Consider the following 23526-nt stretch of genomic DNA (forward strand, 5'->3'; position numbering starts at 1 on the left):
AGGGCAGAATCATGTAGTACTCTGCTATTATGACGGTAAAAAAAGCCCCTGACTTGAAAGCAAAAAAATTGACATCACTGGCTATGTATTTTACTTCCAGAACAGGTTTTTAGCTGCCTGTGTATGAAGTTACCTGTGTTTGTCAGCGGGCTTCCCGGTTTTACGGAACTTTCTGTTTCATAATTATTAAAAGAACAAGAAGCAATATGATTCACGCTTGTTGCATCCTCGTTGCTCTTAGATTGGGAATGACACGTACAGCGACATGGCGGTGAGGTCTCTGGCTTTCTGTCTTCCTTTTCACATGACGATGTAAGCAGTGATTTCTCTAAAGGACACAGCCATTTGTCTTCCATTAAAAACTACTCAGGACTATACATGAGAACTAGACTGTCAAAACAGTTAAGATGAAAGCTTTTGTTTAGGTACCAGTTATAAACCTTGTGTCTCTACAAAGTCTGAACAAGCTATCATCACCCTTAGAAGAAGGGTGCAAAGAACTGTAACAACTTGCAGAAGTGAAAAATATCCCTCTTTTTCAATTCAGTCTGTATAACTACAATCCACAAGTATTTTCTTTCAAAGTTCCAACAGCCATATAATTCCCTTATGGTAACAGATAGCTAAATCCAGCTTAGTATTACTGACTATTACTGTTTTATGTTGCCAATAAGGCAGCACGTATAATGGCGGACAAAGACCTGGTTAGATTCCTGAAACCAAATGTTTCAGCAACAGTAATTCATTATAATATATTTTGGTAATTAAGAACTAGGCAAACAGACACCAAGACAACTTACCATACAGAGACTGCTGCCATGACAATGCAGAACAAAGTAATGCCAAGCTTTTGCCACTTCCTGTAGGGCTCTCCAACAAACAGTGTTGCCTGTTATTTAAGCCCTTAACAATCTTTAAGGAGAATAACAAGAACAAAACCAGAATTAATAGAAAAAAAAACCCAAAGAGGATGCCTTTAGCAAAGCTATAAGAAACTTCTAAAAATAGATCAGGACACCTGCTTTCTCATTAAAAAACCAAAGAAAAATAAACCAAACAAACCACACACCCCCACCACCACCTTTAATAACAACAACAGGTGAACAAGCCTCAGCTGTATTTCTCTCAAGAGGAACCTGCCTCATTAGCAATGCTCAGAGGTTCACTTATAGGGGGCTGTGAAATACTTACCTGCTAACAGCAGTACCTGATGGGGCCAGCTTGCTTGCTTTAGTCTTACAAAACATTGAAAACATCTGTCAGGCAACCAAACCATTTGTCCCACAGAGAAAGAGTGTTTAAAAATGGTTAAAACTATTTAAAAATGTTTAAATGTAAAGTGTAATAATTAATTTTAAAAAACTCTCCAAAAAGTGAAAACTTATTGAAATATTATGTTCTGTTTAAAATACAGATGTTTTACTAAATCCTTCCCTCCTTATATACTTTCAAAATTATATAAAATTTCTATTACAGTATATCTAGTTAAATAATCATATATATTACAAAACACGTAACTTGTTTCTTAGCATAAACGTTCACAAATCCAAAATGTACTTCAGCGTTCCCTAGTCATGGGCCAGATATCATTGTACAGCACAGAGGACAGTAAGTTATGTTACAACTGACATTCGCAAGATATTGGAGGCTCTGAATTGAGCGTGTCAGTTTTCTAAATGCTGATAGGTACTGCAAAACATAAGCTATTAGCTTAGCAAATGTTAATATAAGTTCTACTTACAGCATTCATCATAGCAAGTTGTGAAGGGTAAGCCTTACAAGGGAATATGATCTTCACTCCCCCAATAGTATATTCTGACACATCAGAAGACATTGCCACTTTTTCCTCCCGTTTACTTCAGGTTTATAACTGCAATTAAAAAAAAAAAAAAAAGTATTAAGAAGTCAACACTAACAACCATGCAAAGCCTGAAACAACATACAGCACCGAACAAAAACAAGCAGAAACTGCTAACCTGATAAGGGAGCTAAGCAGTTCAGGATGTTAACAGAAGTGGCATATAGGAATTTATACTACACATCATCAGTTCAGACACGGTCCTTGTTACAAATGAGAGCAAGTTGCCACCATCTGATGAGTAACATCAGCAATTTAAATAAAAGTATGATCAATTGCGCACATAATTTCAGATTCTATTTATCAGACTGAACGTTGTTGGCGTAAGAACCCAAATCCTTGGGGGGAAAGTATTTTAGCATATTTAAGAACTAAAAATAGCCAGTTTTTCAATTCTGCAGGTCCATTAGCTTGAACTCCAAGACATTGCAAACTACAAAGATACAGTTGACAATGGTAGCTTGTGCTGTTCATTTTATAACAATGAGAAAACCAAACTGGACACTGACTTTAAAAATGAGATGTTTAAAAACTAACACTTCTCTTCCACAAATAATACAGTAATTATTCAGGGGAACATGAGGCATCAGTCACTTTACTATCCTGTGAGCATTATCTTGCATTTCTCTCACTCTGGATAATAAAGGAGTCAGTTTTCCTATCACGCTAAATTGTTGAAATTAATGAATTAAAAATACTGAAGAGGCATAGATAGCTTTAAAAGAGGACTACATTTTTTAAACAACACAGAGGTTTTCAGCATCTACAAAATAAAAGAGCAATTTTAAATTGCCAGATTCCCTGTGATAAATTAACTCACTAACCTGTGCCCTCATTTGACTTTTAATCAGTAAACATATACATCAAAAAAACACCAATGTATGGCATGATTCAGCTTCATCATCAATTTTCTCAACAGGAAAAAGAAATCCTAGCAAAAAGAGATTGCTCACATGAGTTTACACCCTACCCCTCCTTCCAAAAATGTAGCCGCACCCCATTAAAAGGCTTTTCCCTAACACATTCGGGGGGGGGGGGTTCGCCTAAACGAGCACTACTTCGAACTGAGCTTTGCCCAAGAAAAAAAACAAGCCCCCGTCGAGGCGGCGGGAAGGATTCAACACCAAAGGAGGCAGGAGGCGGCAACGGTCCGGGACACCGGGAACACGGAGGGCCGCTTCGTCCCGGTCTGCTCCGCTCCGCCCGGGAGCGCCTCGGGGAGGACGGGGGCCGCTCCCCAGGGAAATCCCGACGCCACCTTGGCCCTACTCTAGCTCCAGCCCTGGGGAGAATTTTTCTGCCTCGCCGCGGCCGAGGGCAGGGAGGGCTGAGGAAGCTGCTGTCATGCTCCCGTGCGCGTCGCCCCGCCCCAGCCCACACAGAGGCACCTGGGCGTTTCCTTTATCTTCTTTAAGAGGTAGGGGCTCCAGAAAGCCACTTCCCTCCCCTCCCTCCCACCCCGCGCGAGCCCGGTCCCCTCACAGCCGCGCTCCGCTCCGTCCTGCGGAAGGCGACGAGCGGCGCCGCGCGGCCGCTCACCTCAGGCGACGGCGGCCCCCTTCAGCGTCCGTCCTTCCCGCCTCCGCCCCGGCGCCAATCAGCTGACAGGAAAGGGCCCTGAGCCGCCAATCAGCAAATCGCAGACTGAGCCGCTCCCGCCTTCCACCTCTACGCTATTAGAACCAATCGCGGAGGGCTTTGTTGGCTTCCGGGTTGCACTCGTTGCTGGGCAACCACGCGTTTAACGTGGGGAAATCGTATCGCAAAATACTTCAATACTTTTTATTATTATTATTTACCCTTGTTTTAAGCATAGTGCACAGAAAATATTGTATTGGGAACTAAACAATGAATAACTTTTTAGTAACGTCAGTGGCTTTTAAATACCGCCACGCCCAAAAGGCCCTGGAGGAGAAGGCCTCGGGCCCAGGCGGCTCCTTCCGTTCCTGCAGGGGTTTTCAGGGCCCCGGGTTAAACTGGGTATAAATCTGGAAACCTTAAAATCAACACAGGCAGCTCCCTTTTAATTTCAAAGTATAAACAGCGATGACTTTGATCTAAATCATACACTAGGGTTTTTTTATTTAAATACCACTACAGCATATAAAATCACACAACAGAGGAAAAAAAAAAAATACATACATTTAGATTATTTACATACTTTACATCAAGATGACAAAAATACACTTGGTAGGCAGATGGTGTTACGGGATGGCTACAGCATGCTGGTAAGCCTGGAACGCAAGCCCAAGTGCGTTCGGCAATTCAGCATTCGCCTTCCTAAGTCGCTGCCCAACACGGGCGGAAGACAAGCTCTGCAAGATTTTCCCAAGGCCACACTAGAGAATCAGACCATTAATTTCTGGAATGTAAACTGGCTTTAACTGAAAAATATTTTACCTAATTTAAGGACCCTGGATGCTGTCATTTAAGAAAAGAGTAAGTGCTGGATTGACAAGTTTAGCAATTCAAGTGTGTTGAAGTACTACGTTCACTTCTAGCACAACAGCTAAACCTTAATTTTCTTTCTCTGCTGCAAAAGCACATGCTGCCTCACGTAAGAGCTTGTGCAACCTTCAAGAAACTCCCAAATATTGCACCACACACCCCCTTCTGCAATGCCACAAAACGCAGCTGTCGAGCCTAAATCCTGCAGCTTTTGTATATGAAAGAACAACCAACTTCATGCATGAAGCACAAAGGCTTCAGCCTTCTTGTCCACTGAGCTGCGTGTAACCACTTTGGTATGGCTGAAATCTGTCATTCCTTTCATTATAGGGAAATTTAGCTTCTGTCACAGTCACCCTCAACACTAATTTCTTTTTTTAATCTTATCCTGATGACAACTGAAGAAGCCTTTGCACTTAGTTCTTGAAGTCTTTCTCATCTCTTTTAAACTAAGTGATGTTAAAAAATACTAAGCCATCTGAGCTGCATGAAAAATACATATTCTTTAAAAATCACATTTATACAGCTGTGTGTTGCAGGTGTGTTGCTCTATCACTTCAGAAACCGAGCAAGCCTGAAAATCACGCTCAGTTTCACTGGAAATGATTTACCGACCCCATCAGCCTCAAAAGTTTTCACTGGAAGCAACGTAAGCCTTTTTAAACAATTCTTTTCTTTTCAGCCATAACATGAATTGAAAAACACGGACTTCTTGTGCTCCAGTTTCTCAGTCCACTTTTGCAGCTTTCTCCAAATTTAAGCACCATAGACCGTGGGACTAGCTACAGTACAATTTCATTTGCGTTCTTCCTAAACTCCACTTACGCTCATGTTAATTATTTCGATGATAGTATTTTCAACACACTGGCATAACCGAACATCAGGGTCCATGCTTGCAATGTCCCTTGAACAACTTTTGTTAGATGAATCTTTACAAAGTCCTGACGCTTCATGTGGTTTCTCCTTTAGCTGCTGGAGACCTAGAAAAGTAAGTAGACGAAGCAAAGAACATCTAAGTAAATAAGTAATTTTTAAAAATGGTTATATTACACCCATAACACAAACATGTATGCTATGAAATGGCAGATTTGAGCCATCACTATTTCATGCACCAGGCTTAACTCCACAGATTATTTCTAGAGACACTACAACATTTCTTTTTCATTTACCCATGTCTGACTTCTTTGGGGTTTTTTATATTCCCTCTTACTTCTTTTAGCATAAATATCCTAGCATAGATAGCATCAGGGAACCTTGGATATCACATGAACAGAGCAATTGTCTTTAGACAAAAAAAGAGACAAAAACATGCTCAAGATCAACCGATACACTTAAACGGTTAATCCGTGTTCACACAATCACTATATATTTATCCAACCGTGCTATGGCATGTGTAAGACTTCAGGTAGCTCATTTGACTCTGCATTTCAAACAGATTAGGAAGATTTATATGGCCATTATGCCTCAGCTGAGGGGTTGAAACGTCCTTGTGTTCTCAAAAGCCAATGGCCTTTGCTCACATCTTTCATCCTTAGACTACAATGGCAAATTCTATGCACAACACTAGCATGCAGGGATACATCTTGAAACGATACAAGCAGGGAAATAAAACGGAAGGTAGTACTTTCAGCCCCTTAGCCTCTAAACTCTCTCCTCCAATCCAGTAAATCCACCTATCCCTATCCCTTCTGTATTTACAAGACAACAGCAGTAAATTTCATACTGCATTCCAACTACACTCAAACTTTTGAAACATTAACATAATTTTCTCCCTGGAACCATGACATTACTTTTGAAATGTTACTTACGTGTAATAATTGGGTCGAAGTCTCTTGTCTGTGTAGCAACATCGGAGGCACAAACTTGTCCTATTTGTATCAGCAGAGACATAATATCCTCATACAAAGGAGGAAAGGCTTGACAGAATGACACCAAACAAGGCAGGGTCGGCATAAAAAAAACGTAGCGCTTCGACTGGGTTAAAACTATCAAGGAAAAGGAAATGGTTAAGTAAAAAGGAATTATTATAAAAATCCAGTCAAGAATTGTTGTTACGTTTCCAATCATAATTGATACGGTGGCATTTAGACAAAACTGCATTCAACCTAGACAAGTAACTCTAATTTACACAACAATGTATTTAGGCGTTGCTGGAGTGCTTACCTGTGAGTAGGGTTCCCATCACATTGATAGCTAAACGAGCCACGCTGAGAGATTTAGGTAGTGCGTACTGGATACACAAAAATGAAAGTAACTGGATGGCAAATATCTGTTAAGGAGATGACAGGCAAAAGAGAAAAAAAGCAATAAAGTTACAGATCGCTTTGCACTTTCTATCCAAAGCTCTTCATGTAACTTACGAGTTACTAAATTTTCCCTATTTTACCAATGAGGAAACGAAAGTCAGAGAAGCCTTAATAACAGTTATTGTGAAATTTTCTGCTGACACTAAGAAAAAACAAACCCACATATTTAACATCAATCAAAGCACTAGCGTTAGTGTTTCAGAATCTCCCCCACAGACACAATTTGTTCCAACATTACCAATGAGCAGCAAAGCAACACTCAATTACAATATAATCCTTGTAAAAGCTGTTTAAGGTCCAATGTGTTCTAGTTTTAACTTTAGTTGAGTGTCTTCTCACCAGCAGTAACTTTATATTTGAGAAAGGATTAAATAAGAACAACTACAAAGTTGGCTTGATCTAGAAAACAGAGGAATCTTTAGCCCAACAAATTCCAGTTACCTACAACTAGCCAAATAGGTAATCTCCCCTTGTCACACTATAACAAATCAAACTACAAATTGCTTTAGAAAGTAATAATGAACAATTATTTGCCACTGTTTTTCATAATCATCATGAGAAGACCTTCAAAAATATCAGTGAAACATTTCAAAATGAAACTCCCGATTCCCCCTTTGCTGAGCTTGTAGTGAGAAGAAACAACCACTCTTCAGATTCAAACAGCATAACTTTGAGGAAAGCCGCGCGTGTCATTCTAGCAGGCTTTGTTCTTGCAGTCAGACCAGGGAAAGAACTGGTAAGACAACTGGCAAAGGAGAAATTTAAACTGATTTACAAATTTACACCTTACAGTCTTGTCCCAAGCTTGCTTCAAGAAACAGTAGTAATATTCCCTGGAAAAAGACTTAGTAGTCAAACTTTTCATGAGAATGAATAAAATTTTGATCTTAAGGCTGCTTCATGTGTTCTACGGAACATCTTTGCAAAAAAGATTTAAAAATTTAAATCTTCGTAGAATTTCCTGTAGCTGTAAAGTATCAGATAAAAACTAAGTAGACAAAGTCTTTGCCAACTGATTTATACTCAGTATAAAGAATGAATTAAATTCATTACTCAAAACTGCTTTTATTCATGTTCTTGAAAGTAATATTGAAATTCATGAGTATTTCCTAAACAAGTGTACAGAGATATGTTAGTGGAGTTGTCACTCACAATCCCCAATTTGGGGGCGAGGGCCAGGCCTTTAATTTAAGGTAAAAGTGCTACAGATATTACCTTAATATCCTAGGCAAGTTAGAACAAGACTTTTTTTAGTGATCCTTTTATTTTCTCCCCTTAACCAATACTTCATCAGGGTTAACTACTTACAGTGATTCTCAAACTAGATGACTGTACAGTACCTGTTTTTCAAGTTCAGGCTGGGCAATGAGCTCCGGTATGAAATCCAGACAGATGTGCATCGACGGAATCCCCGCCACTGTCAGTGCCAGAAGTTCACACGGATAACCCTGTGCGATTAAGAAAACAGATATGTCAAAGGTGTTTCAAAAATTCTGCTTCAATTAAAATTTTAAATTAGATCTGCGTTAATGCTTTTTTCAAACCTAATATACTTGTAAATCTCTTTTGTTCAGAATTACAAGCAACAGGCCTGTATCCCAAGGCAACAAGAGGCAGGCTGGGTGACAAACCCAGGGTCTGAATCAGTTCTTGATCCTCAATACTCAACACGTTATTTGCATAGAAACTCTCCCTCCACTCCCCAAACTAAACCAGGCTGCAGTGACCCTTTCCTTCTGTGTCTTTCCCCTGTATTCCAAACTTCACCATAGGCCCCAACTTGCTTATTTCACAACCACACCATTATGACTTTTTTAGTCACTTCATCAGTTCCAGGTCAAGGCAAATAAACTCCTTTTAAAGAGACTGCCATCTGGCAACGACCCATTTAACACAGACTAAAACCACATTTATATTAAAAAAATTTGCTAATCTTTCCCCCCTTCTTTTTTTGAAGACATACAGCTGCTTAGGCAGGGGCAACCTTTCTCCTTCCACTCTAAAGAGATAAACTGTGCGCTAACAAAAAAGAAAGATAAGAAGACCTTTACATTTGACGCCAAATTATAGTTTTGAATAATGGGTATACTAATTTAAAAACATGGCCAGAAAAAAGTAACCCAAAGATGTGGAACAAGTAATTAGAAGATGATTAGGCCAGCCTTCCTTGGCCTAGAATGGACAAACTATTTTAGTATAAGAGAAGGTAGAGGCACAAACAAAGCATGTGTTTAATGATGAGGAACAGGCATGGTTTAGCTGTTCCCTTCTTGGCCGCAACAGAGAGTCCAAGCACTGAAATCTGGAGGAAAGGTAGGTACTACAAATTTGGCGAGACGAGAAGCAGAGAAGTGGGCCGTTATACTTTCTGAGGAACACAACAAAAGCATTCAACATCCTTTGACCACTTTATCTGGCTCTCCCTTAACCAGAGAAACCATGGAAGAACTAAAATAGTGCAAAACAGACCTGGAAATGAACTAGTTTGACTATGTTGGGATCAGCAATATACATCTGATGCAGGAGACAGCAGATTAGACACTGGACCTCTCGGAGGTTACACAGCAAGCTATCATCTTCTTCTTCTAGCTCAGGACTCTTAGGGCCTGTGGTACTATGAACGCTCTTTAGCAGACTGCGGGTATTACTGCTCTGGGCTTTCTCTTCCTCTGTAGGTAAGCAGATCTCTAGAAGAATCTGCACAGCAGCACTGTCCTGTGAAGAAGAAAAGCAACAGAACATGCATAAAAACCTCAATGAAATCAAAGAAATCACATAAAAAGTAATGACAATTTAAGAAATGGAAGACTGTCAGGTGGCTAGAATTTCTAGCTATAGCTTTTTTTTATATAGAATAAAAACTCACTTCAAGAATCACAAATCCTGTAGAACATTTAAAAAATCTCAACACTATCTGAATCAAGACTCAAAGAACAAAAGCTTAAATCTAACAGATCATCGTAATCACAGCTCAAAAGAGAAAATTCAAAGGAATCTCATATTGTTTCAAAATAAATATCCAACAGTCCCTTAAAGCATCCAGATGAGACAAATATGCCCATGGCCATGTAATTCACAGTATTCAGGGGAGACTACACTACTCATTTAAATATATAACTTCCTATTAACTCAAAAATCACCTTCTAATAGGGACTATATATGTGACATTCTTCCAGACAGAGGTGAGAAGAGACTATCTGTGAAACAGGATTACTCAAGAGTTCCCATCATGTCAGGCTAACTAGAGTTAACCATTCTTCAGCCTCACACTTTACAATGCTGGCTGCTTCTCTTAAATAACATTGTTCAAATGATCACACGTAGGTCTGTCACATTTATTCATGTTTTACTGCTCCAAATCTAAGCACAGAAAGAGCCTCTGGATAGCACAATCAACAAGGCAAAAGGACTAGTAAGCAGAACTCTTCTGTTCTAACAGAAAAGAACAGGACCAAAGCAGTTAACCAACACAATGCTTCAGATTAGCAAACAGAAGACCGAAAACATTTAACAATCTGAATACAGAGGCAGTTTTCTTTTTCGTGGTAACAGAAGTCGGTAAAAAAGAAGTTAAAAGGTCTCCTTTTTTAATTTCCTGTTTCTGTATTTCTGTTCTATCACTGTCTTTCCTCACAACATTTAATATCCATTTCTCCCCCCTTACCTGAGCAGCAAGCAATGCATTCTTTAATTCTTCCCTTGTAACTTCTGGGGCCTCTGGACCCATTGCATTGTTTTGGGATGGCCTAATGTCCTGCTCTGCTGTTTCTTTTAGGTGAGAATTGAGGTAAGCTTTTGAAGCAAGAAGATATCCGTTCAACATGTGCAAAGTTATATCCATCAGAGGAGGACTCCTGATATGGGAACACATGATAAAATAAAGGTGTTTCAGTAAGACAGTAATAATGTGAACAAACTAGAAGCACTCCACCTCAAAGGCTCCTTTGATTGCAGTCTGGTTCATACTAAAGCTGTCTTCTCTAACACAGCAAAATACTAAAGGTCACAATCCTTTCTGCTGCCCTGCCATTCAGTCCTACTTCTCTCGTGCACACACATGCATGCATGCACTCTACAAAAACAAGGAACTGCCAAAGAGACTAATTTCTAATGAACAAGGAAACCCAAGAGGGGTCAGCTGTATGTGAAATAAGGAAAAATAATTACCTGAATGACGGGGAAAAATAATGCAGACAAGCTCTGAACTGCTTCCACGATACTAAGATGATAGTTTTCAAATCACATTGCATTATAAATCTCCCTAACAGTTTTAGAAATGTAGGATTTTCAATTTGCATCCAGGGCTGAAGGGACATACATTTAACTATTTCACCTACAGGTTGGGGATTAAAGGTGTCATCAACAGAAACTTGAAGTCTAGCAGAGTTGTAGCAACTCAAATTAAATTGGATTCACAGCTCAATTGCTAAAAGGCAAGGTGGGACAGATGGATACAAACAAGAACATGAACAAATCAAGTTGACTATTAGCCATTTAATATGAACAAAAGGATAATAAAAAAGGGGAAATATAAACCACAATTGACAGAAAACGTGAAAAAGACAACACAAGGAATAAGCTAGGGACTAAAGTACATTTAAAACAATTAACCGTATCTTTTTAGAGTAACAGATACAATTTTCTTCATTACTATGAAAAAGCAAATTTATAATTTACAAATTCTGACTTATTGTTTGCATTATTTCATATTCTCCTTAAAAGCTGGTCCATTGCTATTGATTATGGTCATTTTCACTACTTAAATTCTCGGCTTATTCTTCTGCATCAGAGCCATAAAGCAGCATTACACATCCTCCTCTATCATCACTGACATCTAGAGGAACTAATTTCTAAGTACTCCTAAAAGACTTTCTTGGGAAATTAAGCAAATCTACCTTTGTCATATCCATCAAGCACCCACTGGAAGAAACTGTTACCCAAAAAGATAGAATACCTACAGGCCCATGAGGGATGGCAAAAGACAGTGTGAAGTGGAAGGACGTTACAGCTACAACCTCAACCACCACCACCACCCTGTGGCAGCAGCCATTTTAAGCATGCTGCAATATCTATTTAGAACAAATTCACACACACAGATCTAAAATGGATGACCTATGTAGAAATGCCAAAGTTTCCAAAATAGAACCAAATGTAAGGTTGTCCAACAAGACCCTCAGCTGGACAGTATGACAGGCTGAAACAGCAGGCAGAGCTTACTCGGTCCTCAGACCAACAAGCTTAATACAAAAAAGATGGAACTCATGAGCTCGTACGATTAGTTTGAAAATATGTTTTGAAGTACTGAAAGCTTCTAGAAGTTTTCTACGAGAAACCTTTATGTTTAGCACTTATTATGTATCAATGTAAGTACCACAGAACATAAAAAGCTAAAGGAGGGAGATGCTTACCTATGAACTCTCTGATCGCATCTTAGTACAATCAAAGGATCAATCATCAGATCATTCTGAGTGTATTTCTGCTGTCGGACTATTTTTACTGAAGGCTGCAGAGCATTAACAGTCATCACCCACAACCTAAAATGAGATTACTTTTACAACTTTTTAACAGATAATCCGTATGAGAAAAGGGATCACATAAGCATCTGGACACTCACTTACCTCAGTTAGCTCTATTTTTCTAGGCCTATCAAGGAGCAAAACCCCCATACTTCATTTGCAGCCCTTGAGGTTAACCAAGATATAGTTAACTTACATTCACTGGAATTACAGCAATCAAACTGTTTTCACTGCAATAGAGCATCCAGTTCCTCAGAAAAGGCACGTTCCCACCGGAGTGAGTTCGTGTTTCATCAGTAATTCATCATGAACAATGTACACTATAAAACCATACTGCTATATTTTAAGAAAACTGGTGACTTCCTTTCCCCGAGAACAAGAAGTACCTTCCTTTTAAATGCAAAGGTTAAAGATTTCAACAAAGCAAAAAGGAATGCAACTCCAACACATTCTATTCAGTCACAACCTCCAATTTCCCAGACAAAGGCACTGTGTCATTATTTTTGAAACAGAAAGTGGCATTCCATCTACCTGCAACAACAAACTAAACAGTATTTTGAACCTACCTTCTTGGCATCACAGTGTTAAGAACCATCCAAAGTTTATTGACAGTCTGAAGAATCCTCCGAGGGACTCCAGCATTCAGCAAGCGATTCATATTTGATGTCAATACTTCTGCATACGGGATCAATTCACCAGCTGAGAGAAGTGTTAAATGTTCTAAGATCTGCATCAGCTGGGTGTGATTTCCAGGCAGCATGGAAAATGCTGTAAAATAAAGACAATGGGATCTTGGTAAAAGGGGACTTCTGACATTTTTTCTGACTTGGCAGCAGAACTTTTTCATTATACCAATGCAGTATGATCAAATGAATTAAATGGCTACATGCTTCCAAACCCACTATATGCCAACCAATTTGGAAAGAACACTGCTTACTTCAAATGAAGTTATTTACCTTCTTGGAGCTGTTTGGGAGAGTGATTCTTCGCAGTGTTCGTAAGAAGCATCCTCCTCAGTAAGGCATCGGTGCCCGTGATCTGTTCCTCACAGATCCAGTCTTCCACAATGCAGAGGTGCGGATAGTTAGTTGCAAGAAGACGTAACAGTGCAGAATGCAAGCCTTTAGGGGTATTAAGAACGTATACATCTTAGATTGAAGTAGCTACATCTTTCACCTGAACATATCTGTGCCTATCATTTCCACAACAGACCTTAACTGAATCACTGCCAAGAAGTTCAGTGAACTTGCATGTTTATAGCCTGACACTCTAACTCCAACAGAAAGGAAAAGTTACCTTTTGGAAAGGTGGGAGGACCCTATAGTAACTCTTAAAGTCAGTCTGGAATAATTCTAAATTCTCAGGCAATTCCTACTTTAAAACCTATCCTAGGTAGGTAAGACCTACTCTAAAAAGAACTGCCTTCCTCAAACTTTCACTATTACTCTTCAAACATATATGCGATCTCACTAGTTATTACTGACAGATTTTAAAAGAAAGAGAAAGGAAGGCAAACTATTAAACAGACACCAGCCACAGAGCTGGAAACACGCTTAGCCTTCCTTCTTCATGCACGTTAGACTTCCACACGCAGATATACCTCCCAGTTCCTGCTGCAGTCCTTGTGCCTGCCGGATGAGGTACTTGATTGGAATCTGATCCATTAATGCCGAAGAGTAAGACTTGGGTTTTTTCTGCATGGCAGCTATGGAGAACAGAACAAGAAACCACGCGTAACAGTTACAGTTGGAAAAAATTATTTCGCAAACTGAATCAATAAAGAAAATGTAAAGCACTTGGCTCTATATTATCCAGGTAAAATAAAGAAAATCCCAAATAACACACCTAACTCCTGTAAAAGTATTAAATTAAGCTCTTCAGAAAACCATTTCTGTGAACATTTCTATTTAAAGATTTTCCTGGCATTTAGATTTGTTCACAAGATCTCCATGCTATCTTTCACCACGTCCAACTGATTTTGAGATCATAGCTCAAATCTGCACTTTCTTTATTCAAGGTTTTTATTCTTAAAAAGAACGGTTATCAGTTGGTACATGGAATTCAAACTGTTGGCACACACAACACCCCGTAGTGAGGTGGAAGTTATAAATGCAGGAAGAACTGTAATTGATTTTATAGTATTTCAGTCTTTCTTGAATAGCATGAAGAAAACAGCACTGACGAATGCTGGAAGTTTTGCACCCGAAAAAGGGCAGGTAAAAACACCCACCAGATACAAACACTACGCTTTCACTGAAATTAAACTCCATCAATAAACTACACAACATTCTTTTAGAATTGGTTTAAAGTCTCAATTTCAAAGTTAAAAAGGGATCATTCAGTATTGTCAACTATAAAATTGCCAACCCAAAGAAACATGTGTGCAGGTCTGATGACGCATGAATAAATGAAGATCTGAAGTAATTAAGAAGTCTTTGTTAACTGCTGCTGTATTTATTAGATGGTCATAAACATTTCTGGTAACTTTTTGGCCAGCTTGGACCTTTTTTAATCTGGAAAACAAATTACTCAACTACAGAGTTTTAGCAGTAACTTTATCTCTCGGATTCCTACAGCAATGCTGTATGTACTACAAGAATCTAAACTTTTTATGCTGTGCTTGAATCTGACAGCAACATGAATTTTGGTTATTGTAAGAATTCCTCTCTTTGCATCTAATTTTCAGTTAATCTGTTTTCCACTGATGCACTCACATATACCTAGTATCTTTGTGTTTGCCAGAAGTGCTTCTTCGTACGACAGGACATAGTAGAGGACAAGCAACTGTGTTGTGATGCTGTATCGTTGAGTAAGACGAGTATTTTCTCCCTGTACATAAAACCACATACAAAGGTCATATTGCATCTCTGATGCTTGAGAACAAAAATTTGGATTTACCTGCAAATATGAAGAAAGATAAGGCAGTAAGCCTTGTGTAAAAATATCAAGCCATATGAGGTCCAAGCTGAAAGTTGCAGGGAACTTTTCTTTTTTTTTTTTTTTCCTTCTCTTTTTTTTTTTAAATGAGCTTCAAACATAAAATGTATTTTTAATATCTTGGGGCACTAATAAGAAGTAATCCCAGGGTTCCAACGCAAGTCAATGCCACTCATTCTACATGGGTCCAAGTGACCATTCTCATACTTCTATCAAAATGAAAATGCTTCTTTCAAAAACAGCTAGAATGCTTCAGTTAAACAGTATTTTTATCCAACAAGATCAAAAAATATAAAAATCCTACGTAAACACCTTCACTTTTCAATCCATGAAGTGCTTTTCTTTGCATTTTTAACAGCATGAGTTGGTGAGTTCCCAAGGAACAGGGCACACAGGGACAAATAGCAGTCATCCTAAAAATCTGAGTAGCACAAACAAGATTCACTTCAAAACACATGACCATCACTGTAGTAGGAGGCAGTTTACTATACAGGCACTAAAGACAACAAGCGAGGCAACTTCCAGAATCTGCGTCAAGCATACATACAAAATACTGAACCACATGTTCACATTAAAGTACATGAAAGGAGCAAACAAATCGCTTACCCCAGAGAGTCCTTGAAAAACATTCAGTATCTCCTGTTCCGTGACAGGCTGATTTGTGGCCTCCGGGTTGGATTTAGATGCAGGAGTAAGAATAGAGTTAATGTAGACATCAATAAGAGGAAGCAACTGAGGATGGAGCGGAGTGGTGGTTTCACAGAGCTGCCGATAGATCCAGTCCTAGAAGAAAACACGCCATTACATGTTCCGTTTCAAAGCTGGAGGGCAGTTTGTTTTGTCTGCAAGTACATTCCCTTTTAACTAGTTACAAAAAATGTAACTGAATGAGGCTTTGATTTTGGAAAGTGTCATATCCATCCTGAGTTGGGCCTGGTCATAAACTGTGTATCCTGGACCCTGCTCTGTACAGCCCTACCAATAAAACTTGTCCTGGATGGAAATACCATTCTGACTACAATTTTATTAAGCACAGGCAGGGAGAAAGAGATAACTTTCTTACTATTTTAAACTTCACTAAATTGTGGTCTCTGGATTACAGAGCTGAAACTGGGTACCCTAACTTAATACACAGTTCCTTCTTAAATTACATGGTAATAGGCTATAAGATTCATCAAGAATTCTGTTCCTATAATACAACCAAAAAAACAGCTTGCAAAACCTAGTCAACATTCAAAATTATGAACAGAAATAAAATGAAGGTCATACCTTAATGGATACTTTGTGCTTGGTGAATGATCGACTTTTTAAAAGCTGGTAAATGCAGTGAATAGGTAAAAACCCGGTAATGTTGGCACTGAGATTGCCTGTAACAGGCACGCGAACTGCATGGGCCGTAACAACCTAAAGGAAAGTTAAAATTAACAAGAAAAATACCACAAATATTCACCTTGTCACAATGCATAAGCACAAGGTGACAAAGTCACACAGCTACATTCTTTCTGGCATTTACTTATTTTTGGTTGTTTGGAAGCTGAAGAGCTTTTTAATGTAGTTTAATACAGTATGTATAAAACTGTAGCACGCATACTACATTTGTGAACGATTTCCTGCTACTGCAAAAAATGCCATAGCGGACAAATTTTCTTCTTTGCTTCCCCATTATTTAAAAAAGCCAAGTGTTGAAAACATATAATCAGATCAGAGTACAAAAAGAAAAAGCCAAGGCTCTTCAGTACCGGCAGGGCTTGGATTCTTCTTGTAGGTCAAACTAAAGCGATTACAGAAGAAAGAAAAAAAGAAAGAAAGGGAAAAAAAAACCCAAACCCAAACATAGGCTTAAAATACCTGTTCAGTGAAAATCTCCTGTGTGAAGATTGTCTTCATTCTGCTGAGTGAGCTGGGCTTAATAACAATCTGACATAAAAGAACAAAAGTACTTGTAATTGTAAGTTCTAGCTTGCTTATTTATAAGTACTGCAAGTTTATTTTATAAACTGTTAACTTTTAACCTTTTTAAACTTGTCTTCACTGGGATACCAGGAAAACATTCACATCTCTACTTCAAATGTAAAACAAAAATATTTTCAAATGTCACAAGTTCATCACCCCACGTCTTCCTTATCCTGAAAACTACCTACCTAGCTTTTACATTTGATGAGACACTGTTTCACAATAATAAATTGAAGGCAAGCCTCCCTTGGTAATTTTCAGAAATTAATTATTACATACATAGATATTTCTTTAAACTACTTAAAATAAGAAGTTTGAAGCTCAGTTTGGAATCTACTTCAATTCATCTTCTAAAAAAGTTCATTTCTTGCGAATAAGGATTTCAACAAGTCAGCAGCTTTTGAAGATACTTTTATCATAACATTCCTCTGTATCCAGAGGTATGCATAGCTGAATGTTGTTCTAGAGGAACTAATTTAGTTAGTTACCCATTTTTTTACTTTACATTTGCTTTAAGTATATTAGCAAAACCAAAGTTCTTTATATGAAAACTGAAGTAAATACAAGAGTATAAATACATAGTAAAAAGTTAATTTTAACAGAGAAATGTACGTGCTAGAAACAGTTTAGGATTTACCTTCATTCCCAAGGTGGAGCAGACCAAATCAATGATAGCGCTGAGCTGATTACTATGGAAATACATGGCTACCAAGAGAAGCATCTCTCCAAAAGAAGCAGACACACCAGAAATGCTAATGATAACAAAGAGGAAGAGTTAATTTCTAATGGGACATAAGTAAATGTGAGATTACTGGAATCATTAAAAACAAAGTAAGCTCACCTTTCAAAGTAAGCTTCTTCCTTTATCATCCAACTAAGCCACATGACCATGAGTTGCTCCTGTTCTGGTGTGCTGCACAAAGAAAATCCATTAAAGATCCTTTTCCCAGGAACTACCGCTAGTTTTACTAACAATTACTAGCAGAAAAGCCAGTAGTTGAGGAATCTTAGGCCAGGAGACTTTTTGTCACTTTCCCTTTAGCATCGATCAGTTGATAAGCACTGATATTTAGCACAAACGTCAGTCCAATTGTCAGGCAATTTCTTGTCTTGAATGCACACAGCAGAAAGCCACATCCATTAAATACCCACACTGCTACTCTTTTGAACAGGGTCTCTAAAGAATTTAGCCATAAACTTGTTCAATGGAAAACTGAACCAGTAAGGCCTACTTTAGCCTTCAAAAACCATTCCAAACTAAGCTAATGCCGATGCTCCCCTCTCAAAAGATTTGCTATAAACAAGAGGGAGAGCAGAGTGGAATATCAATTTACTCACCATAGTGTGAGACAAATCCCTTCAACCAACATATGGAAATTTGTATAAAGAATTAGGAGAGAAAAACTGTGCAGCTCTGGGGAGGTCATTGCCTTAACGGTGCTAAAACAGTGACATCTTTACAAAGCTCCTCCTTTATTGAGAGGTACCTGACAAGAGTGGAGAAGGCCAGAAGCATACAAAAGGAAAGAGATACAAAACGAACACCAGCTGGAGTTGCGGGAGGCCGGCTGGTCATCAGCTGCAGTAGCTGCTCTGCTTCTTCATCAGTTGGCCTGAATAGGACAGAAAAAGAACAAAACCCAGGCTAATTTAAAAGTGAAGAGATTTCCAATCTCATCACGATGGTTAAAAATTAAATTTTCTCCGTTACTTAATCTGTTTGTCAAGTTGCCATCAATAAATGAGTATCAAGATTAACTGGCAATTCTCTTTGAACTTCAAGACATAAAAATCTCTGTTAAGAGATAACAAGAGTGAGAAAAATTCCCCAGGATATAATCTTGCCTATTAGTACAAAATACCTAAATTAAAACTAACAATGCATGACGATGCTACATTAGCACTCTCTAAAAAGTAAAAGCAAAGGAATAGAAATTCTAAATTCACGTAGGGTATGTTGCTAGAGTTTTTGGCTGCTTTCTCTTTTACGCACTGCTCCAACCACTTAAGCCTAGACTTCTTTACTGACTGCAAAGTCAGTAGAATTGATGTTGCAGCATTAAAGACAGCACCACATTTCTTGCATTATTTTAGATTTTAAAAATTAGCAAGGTTGATAAATGGATCTTTACCATTAGGATAAAAAAAACTTTTCTGCTGAGAATAGTACCAGGAAGTAGAAAACATATCTGTCTCCACAGACCTTAGCATTACATCATATTTGCTCTCTGCACTACAAAGAAACTTCCATCAACGGGCAACTCCAGCCCTCAGCACGTGAGAGGGCCTCCCCTAGTACTAAAATTGGCGAGTCCTGCCAAGACCATTTGAAGGACACAACGGCATTAAGAGACAGCTCATGTTAAAAGCGCCCAAAGCTCTCAACCTCTGTTTAAATGGACAGTGAATAAAAAACACAGAGCACCAAAACAGTCATTACTTCAGCCCAGCAATTCCCATCAAAGCGCAATAGAGACGTAACAATGCACTGGCTTTCACGACATGCTCTTCCTTCAGTCCTGAATACACAGACACATTTGGCTCCATATCAACATCTGCTTCTTCAACAATGTGTGTGCTGCGAACCGTGGGAAGGATTCCCATGAGCTCCAGGAGCAGCTGCCTCCTCATTTGCCAAAGCACAGAACTGATATTATCTCTTTTTCTCTGTGTAAGAGGTTAAAAGATGAGAACAACAATGTAAAATTCATCCCATCAAACAATGCATTACATAAGAGCTTCCATAATGATGAAGTCAAGGGGAAAAAAAAAGGGGGGGGGGGCGGGGGGAGAGAAATTTTTTTAAAATAGTTTTCAGTACCAGGGCAACAGGCAACACGTGATCATATTACAACAGCTTATTACATCAAAACACACGCTTTAACTAACTCAACAAACTAAGCGAGTCAAGACGCGACTTCCTATTGTGAACACTGAGGATGAACATATGTATCAGGTAAACAATACGAGTGTTCAATTCCCTGGTTTCCATGCCTATTGAATCACCTACCTAAAAATCTCTCAGAGCAACAACCCAAAAGCTGCCTTCAGGGACACTACGTATAGACCCAATGGTCCCATAAGAACACATTGCCTTGTAAAGGTTGCTCCAAGACACGTGACAGGATTTATGTGCATTCAGACAAATACAGGTGCCCACATTCAGAAGAGTTACAGCAAGCTATAAGAATATTTTTTAAAAAGCAGAATATTCGAAGATTTTCATACCTGTTGGCCATTTCGGATAAAAGTTCCAAACCAAGTTCGAACCTTGGCGTTTGTTCCAAGTAGCAAACCGCTCACAAAACACACCAGGTCACTCACTCCATCATCTGAAGCTTCATTTTTGGTGTGATCCAAGGTCAAAGCCACACCAAGACCTGGTAGATGACACTCTTCCACCTAGATAAAATGCTCAGGCTCAATCATCTTTTTTGTTTTTAAAGCTCCAATAAGGATCATAATTATGATTCTCATGACAGACTAATGGGAGACTTACCACCATGCCTCGGACCCTTAGAGCTTGGGAAGGGTTCATTTTACACAGGTGGCGAAGCGCTTCTGTTCTACGACGGCCTCCAACACTTTCCTCATCCTGCCGTTCACCATTCTTAATCAAACCTCTACAGACTAAATATCCAACAGGAGGCGTAAGTAAATCAGGCTTTTCCAACAGAAAGCCACATAAACACACAAAGCCAAGCCGTTCTGTTTAGCTCACTACTATTTATTAGCTGGGCCACACAAATCTTGTCTGGGCAAGAACTCATGACCTACACTATAAAAGCAGAACAAGGAAATGGTCTTTCTCCTCAGAGAAATTACAGGGTCATTACAGATTTATGCATCATCCAATTACTACTCATACTCTATCCAATGTAACCTGTGCATCTGGCAGCCCTGGAGACTGAAAACTTATTGCGAGGTAAGGGGCGCTAAACAGGCAACGTCAATACAAATTTTTCACCTCATAATACGGCTCAGTCTAAGGGACAAGAACTATTAGCAAGGTTAGATCAGATTCGTAGTCCCAGTCATTCACTGCCCGAGTCAGCCTTTGTAACAGTGACCTACAGCTGAAAAGCCGCAACATGCATGCAACGAGTCTACAAGTAGGCTGCAAAAAAGGGGAATCAACATGTTGAGAATAGGAGCCTATCAGAATCTCTAGTTATAAATGCATTCAAATTATATTTGATAAGCCAAACGCTCTCCTGTTCAAATATTTATGACACGTGGTTTAGCCTAGAATTAACTATATTGCTAGAAATCATTTCAAACCTTTAGATGTAAGCTAGGCAAGAAGAAACTGTAACTCACCCTCATTAAAGCTATCAGGAACATTGGCCACCAGAAGGCAGAGGAACCAGGCTCCATTTTTAACGTGCAACAGAGCTTCAGCCACATCAACTATTGGCAACAGTGATGGCAGCTCTGGATAAAAAGAGAGTTTTAAAAGTCACAGTGTTGTACTGTGAAACAAGTAAAACCTTGCTTTTAATACGCATTTCAGTAAGAGGCTCAAATCAATAAATGGAAAATCAATCTGTGATCTATTCCTCCTTCAAAGAGCCAGACAGCCTAGATTAACCTTAAATCAGTCACAACGGCTCTAAAAGTTATTTTTTTACATTTGTAAGAAGTTAGAAAACACTACAAATACAGAATACCACACCTGCTTGCAAAATGCAGAGAACATCTGCTGCCTCCTCCAGATAAACAGGACTCTCGAAGAGCTCAGAAGATTTGAGAAAAAACTCACCATTTGATTCTGACACCTACAAGATATCATTCATCATCACTGAACAGGTTTTATAAAGCAATTTGTCTAATCAGTCTTTTATAGCTCTAAATTCAGCAGTTTGAATACATTTAAAACTGTCAAAAATGTACTGCTATAAACACAGAACAGGCAAGAAAAGTGTTTAGTATAAGAAATATTTACTAGTGGAAATAATTCAATACAGCTGGTATCATTGCTTGTTTCCAGAAGAAAGAGAAATAGCTCACTGACAATTCTAAAAACATGGGAAGTTTACAGAAAGAAAATAAAATGCTGGGGGGGGGGGGAGGAGGGGAGGGTATGAGAAATATGGTGGCTAATATCACACTGCAATAGGAGTAAAGAACTCCTATTGCAGAGAAGTCCTAATTTCGTTTTCAAATACGATTTCTGCACTGATGCATCACAAAATGACATATTTGAGTACAGCACATTACAGAATATACAGAGCCTATTAGAAAAGATTACCCTCATCTGTTCTGAGGAAGAAAGAGTTCCTCTAGGAAGCTGGGGTCATAAGGAGTTTAATCACAAGCCACCGTTCAATCCAACTGAGACCTGAAGTCTTGGCGAAGCAGGTGAGAACTGGAGAAGTGTACTCACACACACCAGCAGCACCAGAACCAGACAACGTATCAACCTATCCAGAGTGCGTTTTCACTGACACAAAATTCACAAGTGCCCAGATACGGAAAAATTTACCTTATTCATAATTGCTAGTAATTCGCTAAGTACAAGACGAAGCCGACGAGGTGAATCGCTGTGTTCAAATTCCAGCGTCAGCCCATGCTGAAGCTGCGACACCAAGATGCTTTCTCCACTACCTCCTCCTAGCTTGTGCCTAACAGACAATTAAAAACAACTATTAAATGTTTCTGCAAACACAGAGATTTTATCCAAGGAATTCCGTAGGGAATTTCTCTATCACGCCAATGATCAGAAAAGACTGTCGTAACTGTAGTGCGTCATGAAATCTAATTCAGTAGATTATCAAAATTTCAAGGGCCCCTGTGCCCCAGTAGCAGAGACAACAGTCACGAAAGCACATCCACCTCCCCTGCCCCTTCGCCTCACAAAGGCGCGTCCGCCACCTTCCCGCCCCCTCTCCGGCCGGGCAGCTCCCTCCAAGGGCACCTCGCACCCGGGGGATGGAGCGGGAGAAAAAGATCCCCGAGCCAGGCAATTAAACCCCGCTCCCTGCTCGTTGCCCTGGCACGAATCGGGGTTTTCCCAAGAGACCACGAAGGGACACGAACAAGCAGCAGCACACGAGCGGCCAGGTCAGGCCGGCGCTTCAGCAGCAGCAAATAAACAGCGGGAAAAGCCGCCCCGCGGCTCTCGCCACAGAAGACGCCGTTCTCTGCCTTACCGGAGCTGCTGCTCTTTGCTGGCGTCCTGCTCCAGGGCGTGGAAGTCCACGGACAGCAAGGCCACGATGGAGTTGACCGCCTCCACCCCCGAGAGGAGCCGCAGGATGAGCTTCTTGTCCTGCGCCCAGCTCTGGCTCTGGTCGGCGGGGGCGCAGAGCGCCATGCGCACCAGGCAGGGCAGCAGCAGCCGCAGCTCGGGGTCGCTCAGCGCGGCCAGGCGCACCACGTCCACCTTCTGCATCGCCTCGAAGGCGTAGGGGCTGACGAACTGGAGGCCGGAGCACTCCGCCATGGCGGCCGCGGCTCCCCGCGCCTAACCGTCGCCGCCCCCTCTTCCGGCGCAGGCTGAGCGCGT

The 23526-nt window shown here is 39.8% G+C and overlaps 2 protein-coding genes across 2 annotated transcripts in view; both read right to left on the reverse strand.

The window, feature by feature from the left end:
- BRIP1 (BRCA1 interacting DNA helicase 1) overlaps positions 1–3445 on the reverse strand; it is a 64435-nt gene extending 60990 nt beyond the window's left edge. The window contains 5 exon segments of the mRNA XM_075517998.1: positions 134–328; positions 801–912; positions 1742–1870; positions 1977–2092; positions 3398–3445. Coding sequence (XP_075374113.1) covers positions 134–328; positions 801–912; positions 1742–1834 — 400 coding nt within the window. The 5' untranslated portion in view covers positions 1835–1870; positions 1977–2092; positions 3398–3445.
- A 471-nt stretch (positions 3446–3916) lies between these two features.
- INTS2 (integrator complex subunit 2) lies at positions 3917–23514 on the reverse strand. The gene is made up of 24 exons (XM_075517840.1): positions 23171–23514; positions 22504–22642; positions 21694–21796; positions 21339–21452; positions 20518–20648; positions 20247–20420; positions 19459–19685; positions 18506–18631; positions 17860–17931; positions 17656–17770; positions 16914–16982; positions 16335–16469; positions 15672–15848; positions 14849–14957; positions 13729–13833; positions 13085–13249; positions 12695–12896; positions 12021–12146; positions 10277–10466; positions 9082–9327; positions 7953–8060; positions 6470–6575; positions 6115–6291; positions 3917–5286 (listed from the first exon to the last, which is right to left on the reverse strand). Exons 1-24 carry the CDS (start codon positions 23461–23463, stop codon positions 5117–5119), a joined length of 3579 nt encoding a protein of 1192 aa, XP_075373955.1. The 5' UTR covers positions 23464–23514; the 3' UTR covers positions 3917–5116.
- Positions 23515–23526: the final 12 nt, after the last annotated feature.

This window comes from Mycteria americana, chromosome 15 (assembly GCF_035582795.1).
Source record: "Mycteria americana isolate JAX WOST 10 ecotype Jacksonville Zoo and Gardens chromosome 15, USCA_MyAme_1.0, whole genome shotgun sequence".
In the NCBI taxonomy this organism is placed as follows: Eukaryota; Metazoa; Chordata; class Aves; order Ciconiiformes; family Ciconiidae; genus Mycteria; species Mycteria americana.

Bases quoted from the DNA above. Each gene is read 5' to 3' on its own strand.
- INTS2 (XM_075517840.1), bottom strand. From the start codon at position 23,463: ATGGCGGAGTGCTCCGGCCTCCAGTTCGTCAGCCCCTACGCCTTCGAG. The intron at 22,643-23,170 runs GTAAGGCAGAGA...ATTGTCTGTTAG, and splicing joins AGCAAAGAGCAGCAGCTCCG to GCACAAGCTAGGAGGAGGTA. The intron at 6,292-6,469 runs GTAAGCACTCCA...TTTCCTTGATAG, and splicing joins GATGGGAACCCTACTCACAG to TTTTAACCCAGTCGAAGCGC.